The sequence below is a fragment of the Salarias fasciatus genome, chromosome 18, assembly GCF_902148845.1.
Source record: "Salarias fasciatus chromosome 18, fSalaFa1.1, whole genome shotgun sequence".
NCBI classification, from domain to species: Eukaryota; Metazoa; Chordata; class Actinopteri; order Blenniiformes; family Blenniidae; genus Salarias; species Salarias fasciatus.
In genome coordinates this window covers 4,577,626-4,595,539 of record NC_043762.1, presented here as the reverse complement: position 1 = coordinate 4,595,539, position 17,914 = coordinate 4,577,626, and the positions used below count along the sequence as shown (strand labels likewise).

The following is a 17,914-nucleotide window of genomic DNA, read 5'->3' as shown; positions in this document are numbered from 1 at the left end:
AAATCAGACTGCGTAGTGGGACATCAGACTGGTTGGACATCAGACTGGGTAGTGGGACATCACCCTGTGTAGTTGAACATTAGAAGTCTGGCTTTGCACCAACAGGCTGAATGTTTCGTCCCCTCAGGGACGTTCACTGTGCCGGTGGACGGCCGGTACCTGATCTCCGGCGTGCTGACGGCCCGGCAAGGAGACCACGTGAACGCCGTGCTGTCCGTGACCAACCGCAGCGTCCAGAGGCTGCGCAGCCCCAGGGGGCCGGCGGGGCCGCAGTGTGGCTGCGGGGACACCGTGTCCTTCAGCCTGGTCCTGCCCCTCAGGAAAGGAGATCGGGTGGGACTGGTGCGGACCGGAGGACAGCTGGCCACCACCGAGGCCCGAGAGATCCTGTCCACCTTCAGCGCCGTCCTGCTCTACGCCCCGCGGGCCAGCAGATAGCCACCGGGACAGGAGGGACAATGGACAATGTGGCGTCCTCGCCACTAAACACTACCACCTGGACGGTCGTAATATATTTGATCTTTACTCAGAACTTTTGTCAATGTTGTGTAAAAGTGTAAATGAACTTCAGAGTAATCCACCACTGTGCTTTAGACCAGACCTGGACCCCGAGGGACCCGCTGGAGGCCCCTGACCGGGTCCACAAACACCAATAAAAGGAATGTGAGACTACATAATGTGTGCAGTATTGCCTCAACTTTATTCTGAAGAGAGTAGGCTTATTTTGAAATCCGTCTTCACTGTGCTGCAACACAAGAGAGAAAACAGAACTGCCGACGTCCTCCGACCTGCTGCTGAGCAGCCGCACGTCCACCTGTCCTCATGTCCCCACATCCACACGTCCTCATGTCCCAATGTCCCCACATGCACACGTCCTCATGTCCCAATGTCCTCATATCCCAGCATCATATCCTGTCTACATGTCAATTCCTACATGTTTCCAGGTCGTCTGCAGTGGCTCCCTGATGCTCTCAATGAATTGTTTTTTATGTTATCTTTTTGTTACGAAATAAAAAAAAGGGGGGGTAAGTAACAGAAAAAGAAAAGCGAACTGGTGGTACCAATTGGATCTCCACATTCAGATATTTGCAACTTTTACCCCTACAGAAGACATGTTGACCACTTTTATCCAAATAAAATGCATACTCCGCCACAAAAAGTTTGTGAAACTACTGAAAAACACAATAACACAGTGTAAGAAGAGAGAGAGAATGTACAGTCCCTCTCGAGCAGCTGTAGAGTCACTATAGAGGAGATGTAGAGTTGCAGTAGAGTCGGTACGTATGTCTGGGAACAGACGACTGGACAAAGCAACATGGTAAATGTGTGCTGAGCTAAGACAGACTGGACGATAGTGACTCGCTCCACCATCCTGTCAGAAAAGTAGATGTTTCCTTTCTTAGATTCCAGCACAGATTGTTGCAAAAGTTTGATTTCTTTCAATTCTTTTTGAGAAACTATTGCATAATGTTCATTTAACCTTTGGTAATAACTGGCATTTTGCACTTTATGTCTTGAAAAGTTGCATTATTTCTCACAATGTTGCATCACCTTTAAAATTCTGATCCACTAAAATCAGTTCATTGTAAACTTTCACCCTTTTCTGACGTGCGGGTTTGTTTGAGAGCAGTGGATTTAAACTTTGACCCTGATATTTCTTTTATTCTTGTATTAGGACAAAATACAAATATCCGAGCTCCAAACAGAGATGAATCCTCCTCATGATCCAGTGTTAATGTGAACCATTGAAGTATGTCAGTCTGCCAAAATAAAAGCACTATTTTTATGTGATATAGAAAATAAAATATTTTGTTTCTTTCAGTAACGATTATTTAAAAAAATAATATGCCATTTAAGTTATAATAGAACTGACTGTGTTGAACACAAATTCAATTAAAATAGAATATATTTAATACACAACTTTACAAGTGTTCATTTTATCTACACACAGCCATACACTCTCCAATAAGAACATATGTATACTTTTTTTTTTTTAAGTTTCGAAGATATAAAGCAGCTTACAAATATCGATAATAAATTTTTCTGATGCAGTGAAAGAACACAACAGACTGTGGGTGTTATTTAAAATAATGTACCTTATCATCAAGCTGTGGCAACTGAAGAGGCCAAAAGATGAACATTGTGGTAATAATAGAGTGTTTGATATTCACAGTCATTGAGAAACAATCGGAGCTGCTCAGTATTTCTCACCGTTTGTCTCGGTCGATGAATGTATTTGAGTTAACAAACTGTAAATCATCGACATCCAGCAGCCTGCAAATATCAAATGATGTTTTCTGTGATGTGTTGAAAGACAATAAAGTCTGTTGTTTCAGAACATGTGGTTTCTTCTACATTAAACGTGCTTTAAAGAGCTGAAGCTGTTGAATGTCAGTTAGAAACTTTATTCGATACAAACACGCCCCAAAGCTTCAGGCTGCATTTGGCTGCGATGTTTCTTCTTCATAGAGCCGACTCTGTTTTTTAAAGATAGTTCTTCTATACCAGTCAAACACAGCACACATTTAAATGTTCTACTCTGAATAGCAGGCATTACATCCCAACAGAAGCAACACAGTTCCACTAAAGGTCACACACTTCTTAAAGAAAGAAAGAACAGAAAAGGCATCAGAGACAGAAGCATCTTATTTACACGATAAATAGCACATATCCAAAAGACGCAGTGTGATTCTTTCACACAGGATGTTTTACTTTCATAGAAAGAATGGAGATCCTTTACTTCAGATGAATCTATTCAGACTGTCAGAACAGGCTTTCTGCAGGTTCAACACTGAATGCTTTTGTGCATTTGTTGGTGAGCTGTAGCTTTCTGGTCCCAGCCCATCAGTCCTGCAGCAGTTCAAGAGCTTTAAACCAGCTGGTCGTCGTGTCTTTCTTCTGTTGAGTTAGTAGTTTCACTATATCCACCAAAACTGAGACTTATGCTACAGTTACGAATTCAACAATTACAAAAAATATTGATCATTTTTAGCTGTTTCAACAAACCTTTCCTTGTTTCTGTCCACATATGAAACATGCAGATGAACCATAATATTGAGTTGGTCCACGGTTCCTGGGTGTAGCATCAGGTGACTGAGCCAAAATCACATTTACCTCCAGACAACCTCCAAAGGCCGCTCCGCGGTGCAGTGAAAGTCAAACACTATTTACAAATAACTCAGTGGAACCTTCGTGGAAATACAGCGGAGCGCTAGAGCCTCTACAGAGGAGCGCTAGAGCCTCTACAGAGGAGCCATGCAGTCTGGCCTGCTCTCTGTGGATTCAGAGTAACCTCTGCTCTTCCCCTCAGAGCTACTCGCTGCTCCCTCTGGTGGCAGGAAGTGGTACGACAGGAAAAGATGGGAGGCGTTCCAGATCCTCACAGCCTGAAGGTGAAGCTGTCTGACACTCTGTCACCCTGCTAAGAACTACCTGCTGCTCTGCGTCTTCTCTCTGACCTGTTCGGGCGGGACAGTATCGGGGGAGGCTGTCCGGGGTGAGACTGGAGTGAGATCTTACAGGGTGAGGCTGATCAGGGTGAAGTTCCTTCCTGACAAACAACCTCAGCAGGTGAATAAACCTTCATGTTTTAATAACAGAGTGGAATTAGCTGGTCACCAGTTTGAGTTTTTCAATAAGTTAAAGACAATAATCAGGATCGATAAGCGCTGCGCTGTGAACAGAAAACTCAGCAGTTTGACCAGACAGAACATAGAAATATAAACAGCAGGACGACATTATTAACAGGAAGCTGTTTCATGTTGTTTTCCAGAGTTCATCTACTCAGCATGACGGATACCAGACGGCGGTGACATCTCTGCAGAGGACAGCTCAGAGCAGAGCTGCTCCGCCGCCGGGTGGTGGTCCTCCTCCTCCTCCTCCTCCTCCTCCTCCTCCTCCTCCTCCTCACTGGAGGGAGGTCAGCCATCAGTCCATCAGTGGTCACAGCAGCTCGTCGGGGTTGATCTCGGGGATGGGCTGCCTCCAGTAGCAGAAGGAGCTGAACTCGGGCATGACGAAGGCCTCGTTCTGCTCTTTGCTCAGCAGAGGAAACACGTGTTCCACCAGCTCGCTCAGCCGGCCGTAGCTGCAGAGCAGACACCGACCGGCGCGTCAGGCATTATTACCAGCTGATATTCATTTCCACCGAGTTCACAAACAAGCCGCTGAGTCTGGGACTTACGAGGACTTGTTTCCTTTGGTCTGCTCCTGGATGAGCTCTCCTTTAGGGTTCACGGTGAAGATCCTGCACACCGGAACTCCCACCTCCTTGTAGGCAAACACATCCTGCAGAGAGGGAGCGCACGCCATGAGAGACTTTCCACACAGGCCTTCCAGGCGCCTCTGCAGCACTCTGGACGCTCTCCACCCAACCTGACTGAGCTTCACAGTTTTTACTAACAACAATCAATGGAGACGATCCGACAGCAGACAGGAGGATCGACACAGTGCTGAACGCAACACTTTACACTTGGATTGGTTAAAAATCAGTGAGAAAAGCTTCCTTCAACTTCACACTGTGTTGGTCTTTCACACCAAGTCTCAACGAAACACATTTCCACCGTACAACACACACAACCTGACTGAGATCACACCTGAGTGAACAACTTCCACTGAGACACAAAAACACAAAAACAAAGGAGAAAAGAATCAGTTCCCTATCGGGTCAAAGAGAGCAGGAGAACACTGGGTTCTCAGAGTTCTGCTTCCTGGACGTCCCTCGGTTCTGAGCTCCTGCCATGTGGAACCAGCTCCCAGTCTCAGCTCTGGAGGCTGACACAGTCTCTACTAAACCTGAGTGAAAAGTAAACATTGAGTAGCTAGAACGTCAGCTGTAGATCAGGAGAGAACCTTTAACCTCCGGCTTACTCACATTGGTTCTATTTCCAAAGGCAGCGTAGAAGGGTTGCTTGTTGTGCTGGAACAGGTTCTTGATGTCAGTAAGGCATTCGATCTTGAAGATCTCAGGTTTCTTCTCGATCACCTCCCTGAAACAAACAAGCTCTCATTAGCCTGGTGCACCGGAGCAGGGAGAGACGAGCCACCTCCACCCAGAGAGCGGCAGCCGGACCAGACACAGGACATCATGTCTGAACCTCTCCGGTTCTTCAGCTGGCGGTTACCGACTGATGGATCGGTTGTGATCAGTTTAAAGAACACAGCTGTTTGGTTTATTCTCCTGGAATCTTGTGTGGAGCAGCTTTGAGGTGACTTTATTGTTTCTGAAGTACCTGTGGAAAGCAGAGAAGAGGCTGCTGGGAGACAGCATGAGGGGCCCTCGAGGAAGGATGGTGCCTCCGTCGTTGACCCACTGCAGGTAGCCTCTGGTCATGTCGGCCATGCCGATGGCTCGAGCCGAGCAGTACAGGAACTTGTAGCCGTTCCTGCCAAAACGTGATTCATCAGTAACAGTTCTGAAAATCACAAAATACAGCTGCTAACCACTAGCGAGAGCAGCCGTGTGTCATTACAGAAGCAGTTCTGATTAGGACCATGCTCTGGAAACTCCTTTGGAAATGTATTTTCGGAAAGTGCTCTCTGAAACAAAGTCTACTATTATTTATTATTAAGCATCCATGTATTTTCACACAGGACATTCTAGAAAAGCTGGGATTCTCTGTAAGGTTCCAATAAAAGCAGAATGTGATGAAGCACATCATTGGTCAACATCTGAAAACACCACAGAGGATTGGACTGAATGATCCGTTTCAAAAATCCATTTTGGATTTTAATCTATTCAAAGTGCTTGTTTCAGCTCTCCGGTTTTACCCTGATTTATACCCAGTTTACCCAAGTTTACCCCGGGCATATTTGTAGATTGCACTGGTCTCCACCTAGTTTAGGATGGTTACCTCCGCCAGGAGGTTATGGAATCACGTTGGTTGGTCTGTTAGCAACATTACGGAAAAAGTTATGGACGGATTGCAGTGAAGCTTTGTGGAAAGGTGGGTCTTGGGCTAACTTAGAATCCATTAAATTTTGGTGATGATCCGGATCACTGTCTGGATGCAGGATTTTTTTTTAAAGGATTCTTTATCATTGAGAGATAGGGAGTCTTTCACATGGTTGGGCAGGCCCGCCGACGGGGGCGTGCGGCGTGCGGCGTGCGGCATGCGGCGCGGCTTGGTGACTGATTTGACCTGTGGCGGAGGTCTGCGCTCTCTGAGTGCCAAATTGTAGTTATACATAGTTTACCCTGGTTCTTCCTACTTTACTCTGCTTTATTCCTAGTTTACACTGGTTTATTCCTAGCTTTTCCCAGGTTTATTTACAGTTTAAACTAGTTTCTATCTAGTTTGCCCTGGTTTAACCACATTTACTTTGGTTTATTTATAGATGGTTTATTCTTAGTTTACCCTGGTTTATACCTAGTGTACCCTGGTATAACCACCTTTACCCTGGGTTATTCATAGCCGACACTGACACTTTATTACTAGTTTTCCTGGTTACTATCTAGTTTACTGGTGTTAATACCTAGTTTACCCTGGTTTCTCTCAGTTTGCAGCAGAAGCATGCTCTCTCACCACTCTTCCCTGTGCTCCATGAGGCGGAGCCTTTCCCCTCACTGTGGCATCGCTCTTCCTGCTCTGTTCAGAAGGTAAGTTAAGACTCATTTCTATTGTCCCCGTCTGGAAGGTCCTTCTGGACTCCGACCAGAAGAAATTACAACAAAATATGGAAAATGAACTGGAGAAGGTAAAACCAAAGGAAAAGACAAATTTCCCAGAAGTAAATATATGTAGTCAGCGGTGTGTCGAGTTACTAGCAGTCAGAGTGATGGTACCAGCTCTGTGTGGCTCAGGGTGAGGACTGCCTATTTTGGGGTGTTTGAATAACTCAGACTGCTTCAGCAGCTCTTGTGGCTAGATGGTCTCCAACAGGACAAAAACAGTAGTGAAAAAGACATTTAGAGAGTCATTTCGGTAGCGTTAGAGGAATTTTAATGGCACGGTACTGGTTTAAAGGTTAGAGTAAAACTGGTGGAGTCACTGTGGGGAAATATGAGCTGGACAGGAAGCCCGCTGAGAATCACACCCCGACAATCCTACACACTGAGCAGCCATCCATCCTCCTGTGACTCGTCACAGTGTTGTGCACTTACTCAGCCACCGAGTGGTACAGCTTGGCGATGCCCTGGTGGGTCCAGTCCTTCCCCAACTGAGGCAGGATCTGTCCGAACACATCCGACCTGAGCCAGCCAACACAGGAACATGGTCTTCAGAGAGGAGCCAGGATCAGGGCTGCACCACACATTACCCATCACAAACATGTGCTAGTACTGAGAAGGCAGAAGACTGAACTGTTGGTATCAACCAGTCAGATGAGTTCTACCGCTTCAGATTTCACCACATTATCTCAACAACAAACCTGGAGACAAAACTTCAGAAGTCAGACAAACTAAAACCATTCAGCAACTTGAAACCCCGCTGTATGGCACTACAGACACACTGTGAATAAAACCTTTATCATAACTATGTGACATTAGAGGCTGCCTTCTGCTAATGAGGAGGAGAATCCCGGGGGGGGGGCAGTGTGTGGCGATCTGCTGAAGGCCTGTGTGCTTCCACATCGTCACAGCCCCACGATCTGCACCGAGCCGCCAGTCGGCCCCAAGGTCACACACTCCATCGCTCAATCTGGACCGGTTTGATGCTGACCAGCGTGTGAACCTCACAGAGTGGGCGGCACAAAGCTGGAGGCTAGTCAGCCAGCTTAACATGAATGGGAGGGGATTAAGCCCTTCATCTGGGATGAGGAGGACTCCGCAGTGTCCGTGGTGATGGAGTGACTGACTCCACTCTCTCTCCCTCAGTGTCAGAGTCTCGTCCCTCCCTCCCCCCTCTCAGTTTAGTTTCAGAGTGTGGTCTGTCTCCTACTTGGTGATGGTGCCGTCGATGTCGGAGATGATGACTCTGTCGTCCCAGTTCCACAGGTAGATGGTTCCCTCGCAGCGGCAGGTGCCCTGGTACTGGGTGGTGATGCTGAACGTCACGTCGTTGGGACCTTCCTTCAGCTTCAGGCTGGCCTGAGGAGACAGAGATCTGTGAAGCCGGCCAGCAGGGGGAGCACTACACTCTCAGACTAGAAAACACAGTCTGCACAAGAAGTGACCCTTTAAAATAAAAACTCCGTGTTGAGGCTGAACGTCGGGGATTCAGCGGAATACGTACAATCTGGTCAGAGGAGAGGCGCAGTGACTTCCTGTAGGCGTGAGGACTGGGGTGGTGCAGACCCTCTCCAGGCGGCAGCCGCTCCGGGCAGGAGGCGGCGCTCAACTCCTGAGCTTCCTCGTCACTGGAGGAGTCTCCTGCTTTGGGCCTGAGCAGCAACGGCAGCACTTAGACACAAAGCTGTGTGTGTGTGTGTGAGAGTGAGAGTGAGAGTGAGAGTGAGAGTGAGAGTGAGAGAGAGAGAGAGAGAGAGAGAGAGAGAGAGAGAGAGAGAGACGTACAGTGAAGGCAGCTTCTCCTGAGACACGGAGGCTTCCTCTTCAAGATGAGACTCCTTGTTTTCAGGCTTCGTCTCTGACTGCAGGATGAAGGGAAACAAATCCACAACAAATGACACGGGTAGAAATTCCCCCCAAAAAACCCACAGAACAAGACGGTCAACACAAACAGCTGGAGCCACAAACAGCTGTTGACCTTCATAACAAAGATAGAACGACAAAGCCATTTCAGGACGGCAGCAGTCAAACGTCGGTGCACCTCTGATCACGTCCCTCACCTGTTTGATTGTGCTGTCTGCTCTCTTTCTCCAGAACCACCAGCGTCCAGACTTCTTTGGCATTTTCTCCTTCACCCAGGCCTCCTCCGTCGTCTGCAGGAAAACAGAGGACGGCTGAGAACGACCCTCTCAGAGCGGCGCCGAGGGCAGCGGGCAGACTTTACCTTTGGTAAATTCTTCTGAAAGGCCTGCAGACTCAGAATGAGGGGAGCAGCCAGAGTCCAGTTATAATACCTGGGAGCAGAGAGCAGAAGAGTGAGACGCCGCACTGACGACCAGCGAGATGATCAGGAGAACCGAAGAGCCGACGGACCTGTTTCCGATCCTCACCACCAGGTTCGGGTTGTCGATGATCGCCGGGCTTTCAGCAAATTCATGATAGGTGATGATGTGCTCCATGAATCTTTCTGCAGGGAGACGGACGAAGAGCGTGAGCGCAGGAGGACAGGTCTGCTCCCAGAGGACACATGTCCCCGTCTCAGACACAACACACTGAGCACTGAGCTCAGGCCACAACCAGCTAACTACAGCTATGAGGGTCTGTTCACCAGACCAACAGAGGGATGGAGGGACGGAGGGACAGAAGGATAGAGGATGGATGGAGGGAGGCAGTTGAAGGGGTCCCGGCTGTCTGGACCTTTGAATGAAGTGCATTGTGCCCTCAGCCCGAGTCGTTCTCACCTTTGGATATCTCTGCGTTTTCTGTGAGGCCTCCGCAGAGAGACAGGGTGACGTCCGGGAGGTCTCCGGCTGAGTCGGACAGACACTCTGTCCCGCTGTCGGCCGCGGCGCTGCCCACAGACTGAGGGGACTGAGAGCCCGAGTGGATCTCCGAGCGGCTCTCAGAGTGGATCTCTGAGTCCATCCAGTGCTTGGTGGCGGCCTCAGATTCACTGCAGCAAAAACAAAGGCGTGAGGACTGAGCTCCGTCAGAATGACTCCGTTAAAACAGCTTCGAGCTGAATCCTCCTTGCTGGTAGAACTGGTTCTTCTATCCACACAGCGTGGCGCCCTGAGCTCACCTCTTGGGGAAATAGCGTGCAGCAACATCAGGTTCCAGAGCTTTCAGGTCATCCAGGTAGATGTCCTCAGGACCCTGGTGCTGGCTCCTCTTTGGGACTCCTGGAATCAAACATTTATTAGGGGCCTGAAAGTAAATCCTCACTGATGAAAAGAGCGACGTGACTTACCTTTCTTCTTGGAAGGAGAGTCGCTCTGCTGGCTGTGGGAGGGGGTGGAGGTCGCCATGCTGGACGGCAGCCCGTCCAGGGGCTCTGTGGGGGCCGCTGGACTCACACAGGTTAAAGTGCTGGGGGAGGTCGGGGGGGCGATGGGCTTTACAGTGGTGACGGGGGTGCGTGGCTCGGGTTTGACAATGGTGCAGACGGAGGACACGTCCCTCTTTTCGGTCCCGGAGTCGCTCTCCATGGCCTCGGAGCTGAGAATGACTCGGAAGTGTGTGCTCTCTGACGGGGTGATGGTCACCGTCCTCAACGGCTCGGCCTTCTCTTTCTTGGTGACCTGGAAGTCCAACGTTGGAAGCGATCAGAGCCGCGAGGCTACGGCAGCATCACCTGATCTGAAGTGCTCTGGAAGCAGCGCTCACCCTGGTGGTTTCAGGAAACTCTCCCCACGTCCACTGCATGTGGGACTCCGCTCGGAGCAAGCTCTCTGAAGGCCTCACCACCAGCTCCGAGTCGCTCTTCGGGGAAAAGGGCTGAGACAAGCTGTGACTGCAGCCAAAGACACATACTGCACCATTACCGTCAAAACGAATCTCGCTCTCCAACAGCAACTCACCAACTATCAACGGAATAAACTCTCTGAGCCAGTTGTTACTTCATTACTCGTCACTCCAACAATATACTCTAGCTAAAACTGACTGAAAATACTGAAAGAGGCAAAAAAGCAAAGAGAAAGAGGCGAAGCTGAAGCGTACCTGTCAGAGTCCGCCCAGTCCCCGTCAGACAGGGGGTAACCGTCCAGGCTGTGTCGAGCTGCAGGCAGTTTGGGGTCGATGTCTCTCATGGTGGTGACCGACGTCGACCTGAACGCATGAATCAGAGTCAGCCGGTCTCCACGGCGTCAGAGCTGCAGGCGGCGGCGGCGGCGAACGCACCTGGAGACGTGTGCTGCTGCGGCGTCCTCGTCAGAGCTCAGCTCCATCTCAAAGATGTCTTCACTTTGTCCGGGGCTGGACGCAGGCGTTGTCGCAGCGTTAGCAGCGGTTGTGGCGTTAGCAGCAGCGGCGGCAGCATTGCCAGGTGTGGGCGGGGTCAACTCCTCCCGGCGCGGATCTCCTTTGTGCTTCTTTCGCCGCCTTTTCTTCTTCTTGGTCGCCACGGTGCAGGGGGCGGGGGGCTCGGGGGGGTCTTCCAGGTCCACAGGGTCCAGGTCTTCCAGGTCTTTAGGGGCCCTGTGCTCCACCTCGGAGATCCAGAACAGGTGACTCTCGGTGGGGATGGGGGAGGTGGCCAGGTGAGCGGGGACGATCTGCCGAGAGGAACAACACGGCTGAAGGAAGGTCCAGAGGAGCCGACACAGGCAAGGGGTGTGACACCGACATTTAATATTTAAAGAGCTCTCAGAGGATTCATTTACTCCTGCCAGGACTAACAGCTCTAACTAACTAACTCAGCATAATCAATACTGTTTTTCTGTTTTCCTTCTCTCCTCAGCACTGCTGGTTTTCACTGGGCGCTCCTGCAGCGCTGCTGTTGAGAAGCCGGGCTCCATGCTTACGTTCAGCTGCTCCGACTCCTGGACGAAGAAGGCCTCGCCGTTGTCCCCCAGCTTCATGTGCAGGTCCACAGGCTCTCCATTCACCTCGATGTCGATCTGAAACGTGCACAAAACACTGACAGTTAACATTTACAGGCAGAAAATCCAAACTAGAAAGGCCAAAGCATTGAACTTGTGCATGTCAACAAATCATACACAAACCCTTTCTAAAGAAGTTTACAATATCACATGGAAAAGCTTGATCCCATAATTTTGTTCAAAAAGTTAAACTTTCATTTATTATATATTCAGATCCCACAATTTTGAACAATTTCAAGTATTTATTTGTTTATTTTTAAATAATTTGGGCTTACACACTGTAAAACAAATGAAAACAGGAACTGAAAGAGCTTGTTGTGTGCCTGGTCTGGGGACAGACGCACTGCCTGTGAGGACCTGGCAGGCGGCTGCAGCCAAATGTTTTAACTCTTCAGCTTTCAGCTGCGTTCAGACTCCACCAGGTGGCTGTGACTCTTCAGCACTTCCAGCTTCGTTGTTTCATTAACAGACTGATTTCCAGCCAGCCTCTTATCGTCTGGCTACAACGCAGCAGCAGAGCAGATTCCTGATGAGCTGGGTTAGACTTGATTTGGGTGAAGCGGGGAGTGAGTCGGTGACAGCTCCGCAGGATCTCTCATTTCACACCGACGCGCTCCTCCTTCACATTTCCTCCCTCGCCCACGCACTGGAGCTGCCGAGCTGTTGCCATGGACACCAGGGTTCTGCAGCCCATCGGTATTCTGGGGAGGAGGCGACCCGGCCTCGCTACCACCGCCGCCAATCACCATCCGCCAGGGTCGGAGCACACAGGCTCTCCTGACGCCGCTGCCAGAATAGATCCCAGCTCTCAGTCACCGTTATCTTCAAACACTAATCAATGACTGAAAACTAAGGAAGTAGCTTTGTGTGAAACCACGGTCCTCATGTTGCTTTCTCCAACACTGAGTTCAAACCTGATGGGTGTATCCAGAGCAGCTTTCCACTGTCGTCTCTTCACTTTCAGACACACAAAGAAGCTGCGACGGCAACTTTCATGAAAATAGCTAAAAATACCTCCACCATGATTCAGATCTGCAGCGACGCTCTCACAAAGCTGCTCCACTGCCAGCTACGAAAGGATTAACCTGAGGCTTCATTCATCACATCAAGCACAACCAGAGAGCCTTCCGTTAATCTGAGGGGCTCCTCTTCATCTCTGGTGATGGTGGTGATGGTGATGCTCAGTACAGCACAATCACCCACCTGATTTACTTCCAGGAGGCTCATTTCTTTAATGTAGTTTCAAACACATTTCTTGTGGTTTAAGGCTAAGATCAGCAGCTTCATCACGGCTCAGTCTTTGGTTCATTTAGTGTAAAGACAGAAACCAGCCTGGGACTGGAATGTTTTCATGTAGCTGAAAGAGTTTCATGGGTCTGGTGTGTGTCTGGAGCATCAGGATGAAGGCAGCAGTAACAGTGAATTCATTACCACTTTCTCTTTGGAGCGCAGGACGCCCAGCTTGCCGAAGCGCACGTGGAACGGGGAGCACTGGTAGGTGCCGTCTCTCTGGCGGACGACCACGACGTCGATGCAGCCCGACAGCGTGGCCTGGTTGATGCCCTTGTACAGTTCTTTGACGGTGACCAGGACCTGGCCTGCCAGCTGGCCCACGTAGTTCATGGTGTGTGTCTGGAGGAGGGACGACAAAGCACCAGTTCAAATCCAACACAAGCCACTTCCTGCACATGTTTTCTCTTTCCTGTGATGGAAATAAGTCAGATGTCTGATTTGTTTTTATCACAACTCTGAGGAGATTAAACGATATTTAAAGTTTGAATTTGAGTGTCTGGCTTTCCTCTGTGTTATGTGTGTCCACAAAACAAGACTCCAGGCATGAGAAGGGAGGAGGAGTCCACCATGACCCCTCCCATTCACGTTGACTGAGCTGCAGCATGGCTGGAATCTTTAAACGGTCCGAGATAAGAGCAGCCTGAAGTGATTCCTTCAGGAGAAATTTATCCTGAGCAGTCAACAGAACACCGTGACGTAACATCACAAGGTCAAGGCTATCTGGACGCTGCGTCATCAAGCTGGAGTCAACACACACAAACACACGCCCACACACACAGAGACACAGAGTTTCTGTCCAAGCAGTTCTGGAACCGGACACACACTGTATCTATCAGGCAGAAATGGTGCCAGCAGTCTCTCTGAGACCGCCGTGTTTGTGCTGCTTCGACCTGGACACCGCCACCCATCATGACCGCAGCGCAGGGCTCAGCTCTGGCCCCTGCTGGGTGGCGTCTTTACGTCTCACATGCTCCGATGCTCCAGCTTCATGTGGACGAAGGCTGTATGTGTGAATGGCTGAACCAACAGTTACCCCACAGAGCCAGCTGGCTCTCAGCTGTTCCACCGTCCATCAGCTGTTTGTAATCATCCTCTCTTCGTCTGTTCAGGGTCAAAACAGTCCACGGGCCTCCAAGCACGAGTGAAACACGGCTTGACTGATGGTTTTCAGGAAGTTATTTCAAGCACAGAATCACAAATGAGTCAGATCTGTTGTACACAGGCCTCAAACTGACATTCTTCGCTGTAGTGAGCTAGGGCTGCAGCTATCGATTATTTTAGTAATCGATTAATCTGTCAATTCATTTGGTCGATTAATCGATGAATCGGATTTTATATATATGTACATATGTTGTTTTTTTTTTTTACATTTCTTTTTATTTTGGCAAGCATAAAACTCACCATGGACAAAAAAATGAACTACTATTAATGCTTGCAGTAACATGTATTAAACTGCACAGGAACACTCATTGCTCAGATGAACATTGCACTTTAAATTCACAAATTATTTAAATAAAAGATAAATAAAATACCTGAGAGAGGGCTAAGGCCTTACCTTCATTATAAAAAAAAATGCACATGAAAGCTGATTACTAAAGAACACTTCAAATACGGCAGGCAATATTCAGTATTATCAAACAATTCCTATTGATATTAATTTGCCATCTGTCTTGTGCAAAAAACAAACAAAAATAAAACTCAGGCTGAGTCCAAAACAGCACATTCACCTTTTTAAACTGACAGCTGCCCTAAAATTTAAAGTGCATTCAAAGGAGTGCAAAACAACAATTTCAGAATACAGTCACTTTTTTTTTAAGCGTCAACGTGGTGCTTGTTACAATACGCCAGCTCCGCTTGGCAGTGCAAACTTTGCACCGAGCTCTTCCCTTTTTTTCATTTAAAGTTGTCCCAAACTTTTGACATTTTCTGGCGTTTTCTTTGTTGTGCTTCCTCCTTTTCGCCAGCATTTTCTTCATTCTGCTCTTCAACGCCCCGACGCGTCGCGACAATGCGCCGCGACAATGCGCCGCGTCCGCATCTCATCGCTGGTGAAACGCGCGTTCCCATTTGTTTTCAATTGACGCAATCGCGGAAAGCACTTGGCGGTGTGAACGCAGCTTTATTATCCATTTCTCGCGTCGTTTCACCGCGCTGTGCTCCATCTGCTTGCTCCGACATGTCTGTGCGGCTTACACTCTCGTGCGGAAACATGCTGCGCTTTAGTTCCGGGCGCTACACTCTAGCGGTTTCACGGTAGTTTCACTGTACACAATTAATAAACGAATCCTCGAAGCAACAGAATTTAATTCGAAGCTTTTTTATAATCGAATTATTCGATTTATTCGATGAATCGTTTCAGCTCTATAGTGAGCTGTAACTTCAGACCCTCGACACCCCCATGAAGTGCTGCTCTATTCTTACACACATTTTCAGAAATATCATCACACACAGGACAGGGGTAGAGGCGGTTTACATCCACAGCCGCTCGCTAGTGCCTTGTCTCTGTTTCACTCTCCTCTACACCCACAGCCCAACAAATGAGAGAGCTGACAGTTTTTGGCAGGGTGGAGCTGTGCCCGGAGGACCAGAAGCCCCACCGGGGTGGACTCACCAGGGACCAGGACGAGGACCTGAGTGAGGCGGGGCCATCCTGTTCACTGCTGTCTGTACTGTCCTCAGGATTACCTCCTGAGAGCTCCCAGTTCCCCCAAGATCTCTGCCTTTTCATCTCTTCCTTCAGGCTGCAGCAGGACCGACGTCTCCCTCAGACCACCAGGATTCCGTCTGCTTCTCATTCTCCATGCAATCTCAAGCAAGGTGCACCTGCTGGTCTTGGAACAGCCCTCCCCGAGGTGAGTGCAGATAAGACGCCATTGTGTAACACTTGCAGTAAATGCTGTCATCCTTCCTCTGCCCCAGTCCTCAGGATGTGCACTTAGACCCACCGGGTCAGCTGACAGGACGCAGAGCGGGTGAAGGGCTGGCTCAGCCAATCAGACGCTCCTCTCAACATGGCAGTGTGCGGCTGATAAGACACAGCACACTCCTGTCTAAAGATATTTGCAATGTTTTTCACATGATAAGAGCACGAGCTCGGGGAGAGAAACACCAAAGTGACGTGCACACCGCGACTGTTATGATGCTGATTTCTTTGTATCAGCTGTCCCCTGACTGGCCGTGAACCTGAACACACTGAAACACTGAAAGAGCCAGGCCAGAGTCCCGACGGGAAACCCAACAGGAAGCCTAGACAAAAACACAGCGCTATGGCCAAAACCCCCCATGCAGTCCTCCCACAGCGGAGAGGACTGGAGGAAGGCGGCTAATGTCCTCCAGGGTTTTAGGGAGTTTCAAAACACTCTGGGGCTTTCTCCTGGAGCGCTCAGGTTACTTTATATAACACTTACATAGACGCATGTGGATGAAAATCCATTCTGACATTGAAGACTGACGATTACGTGACTTTGATCTCAAAGTCCAGGCTCACTGCTGAAGCCTCCTGCAGCGGGGTCAGTGTGAGGCCTCGGTCCGACTGCAGCATCTGCTGAGACTACCAGTGAAAACACACACTCTCACACACTGAGACAAGGACTCGGCCGGGCTGAGATTCAACTTAGTATGCTCTGAATCCAAACATCACTCAGCACCCATCCAGTCTACACCAGAGGCCTGAAACCTGGTGACTCTGCAGCTCCTCTATAGTGACTCCACAAAGAGAGGAAGAGAAAAACAACACCCGTTTTCTTTATACTGTATGTTACACACGCAGGAAGAAGTGATCAAATAACAGAGCTCTCACATAAACAGCAACAGTTCTTAAAAAACTAAAATCAACATCTCTGATTCAAAGTTCAACAGTTCATCATTAGTTCAATCCTGTTGAACATAAGGGAAAATATATCAACACAACCTTTCACCCTTCATTTGAATCATGTTGCACTGTTGGGTTTTTGACTTGAGCAGTGATGTGACTGACCCTGTGGAGCACAGCGCTGCCGTTTCCCTCTTTACTCAGATCATTTCACAGCATGGTGGTTTTCATTTTTCACCGTCAAAGGAACCTGATACACTCAGGTTACAGCAAACTGCCCCCAACTACACCTGTGTGTGTGTGTGTGTGTGTGTGTGTGTGCGTGTGTGTGTGCCAGACATTCCATATTCAACTGTACACGCTCTACTTAGGTTAAAAAATAAAAGCTTATCTGTAGGTGAGGATCAAGTTCAGTTTGACAAATCGATGGCGCACACACAAACACACGTACACACCTGAAATAGCTCCAGCGCTGTTCTACAGTGTGGTTATGGAGTCTAGAGTCTCCTCATACTGCAGGCTGGACGTGTTTTGTCTCCAGATGACTTCCAGTTGCCAGGCAGTGGTGTAAAACATCTGTTTTGGCAGTAAATGAGGCAGGTCTGTGGCGGAGGCCTTCGGACGGAGAGCTGTCTGTGATGTTTACCCTGCTAGCCGTTAGCTCCTCCGAGCTGCGGATGCTAGTCAGACAGATGGAAATATGTCTCGTCACTGGGTAAAATATCGCCAGCTCCCATCAGCCGTGAGAATTACTGCACTTCACTCCGGCGGAGACAGGGCTAGCCAGGTTAACCGTGCGAGGAGCGGATTAAAAGTAGCACAACAGCTGGAAGGGGAATGAATGGAGCGATGCTGCTAGCCGCTCCGCGGCTCGCCGTTACTGGCTCACTGTACCGTTACCGGAGGATCCGTTAGCTCCGGAGCGTCTCCTCGTCATGTCCCGGAGCCCGAGCCGCTCCGCTTCATGGGGAGGACGTGTGTTTTAATCTGGGTCGAAGCGGCCGAGTGGAGCTAAAAATAAAGATGCTAGCCAGTACACACGCTAGCTAGCAGCGGCGCAGGGGCAGCCCCGGACCCGAGGCGACTCCGTCCGCCACAAGCGCTCACCTGTCGGGTACTCAGCGGGAAGCTGTCGGTGTGGCTCCACGGGGAGGATCCATCTCTGTCCGCGAACCTGCTCGTGTCTCCGGCGGCAGCGAGGAGGAGAGCCGCTCTGTGTCCAGCGAGAGCGCCTCCTGCGGTCCCTGTGCGGACCCTGTGCGG

At 49.4% G+C, this 17,914-nt stretch overlaps 2 protein-coding genes across 6 annotated transcripts in view; one reads left to right on the top strand and one right to left on the bottom strand.

Moving 5' to 3' along the window:
- Positions 1-2,294, top strand: part of LOC115405129 (EMILIN-2-like) — a 14,942-nt gene extending 12,648 nt beyond the window's left edge. For both annotated transcript variants that reach the window (XM_030114598.1, XM_030114596.1), the window contains exon 8: positions 128-2,294. In XM_030114598.1, coding sequence (XP_029970458.1) covers positions 128-438 — 311 coding nt within the window. In that variant the 3' untranslated portion in view covers positions 439-2,294. The remainder of the gene's footprint in view (positions 1-127) is intronic.
- LOC115405130 (phosphatidate phosphatase LPIN2-like) lies at positions 2,143-17,914 on the bottom strand. Of its 4 annotated transcripts, none has more exons than XM_030114599.1 (20): positions 15,452-15,753; positions 12,979-13,179; positions 11,470-11,565; positions 10,847-11,220; positions 10,667-10,774; positions 10,334-10,460; positions 9,918-10,248; positions 9,750-9,849; positions 9,409-9,620; positions 9,041-9,134; positions 8,892-8,961; positions 8,728-8,820; positions 8,453-8,529; positions 8,172-8,319; positions 7,878-8,026; positions 7,103-7,189; positions 5,232-5,384; positions 4,874-4,988; positions 4,184-4,287; positions 2,143-4,087 (listed from the first exon to the last, which is right to left on the bottom strand). In XM_030114599.1, the coding sequence occupies exons 1-20, from the start codon at positions 15,566-15,568 to the stop codon at positions 3,943-3,945; spliced, it is 2,901 nt and encodes a 966-aa protein (XP_029970459.1). In that variant the 5' UTR covers positions 15,569-15,753; the 3' UTR covers positions 2,143-3,942. The 4 variants fall into 4 exon arrangements, with proteins under 4 accessions (XP_029970459.1, XP_029970461.1, XP_029970460.1 ...); XM_030114601.1 differs by lacking the exon at positions 15,452-15,753 and adding an exon at positions 17,107-17,296 and having other exon boundaries at positions 2,144-4,087; XM_030114600.1 differs by lacking the exon at positions 15,452-15,753 and adding an exon at positions 17,759-17,914 and having other exon boundaries at positions 2,145-4,087.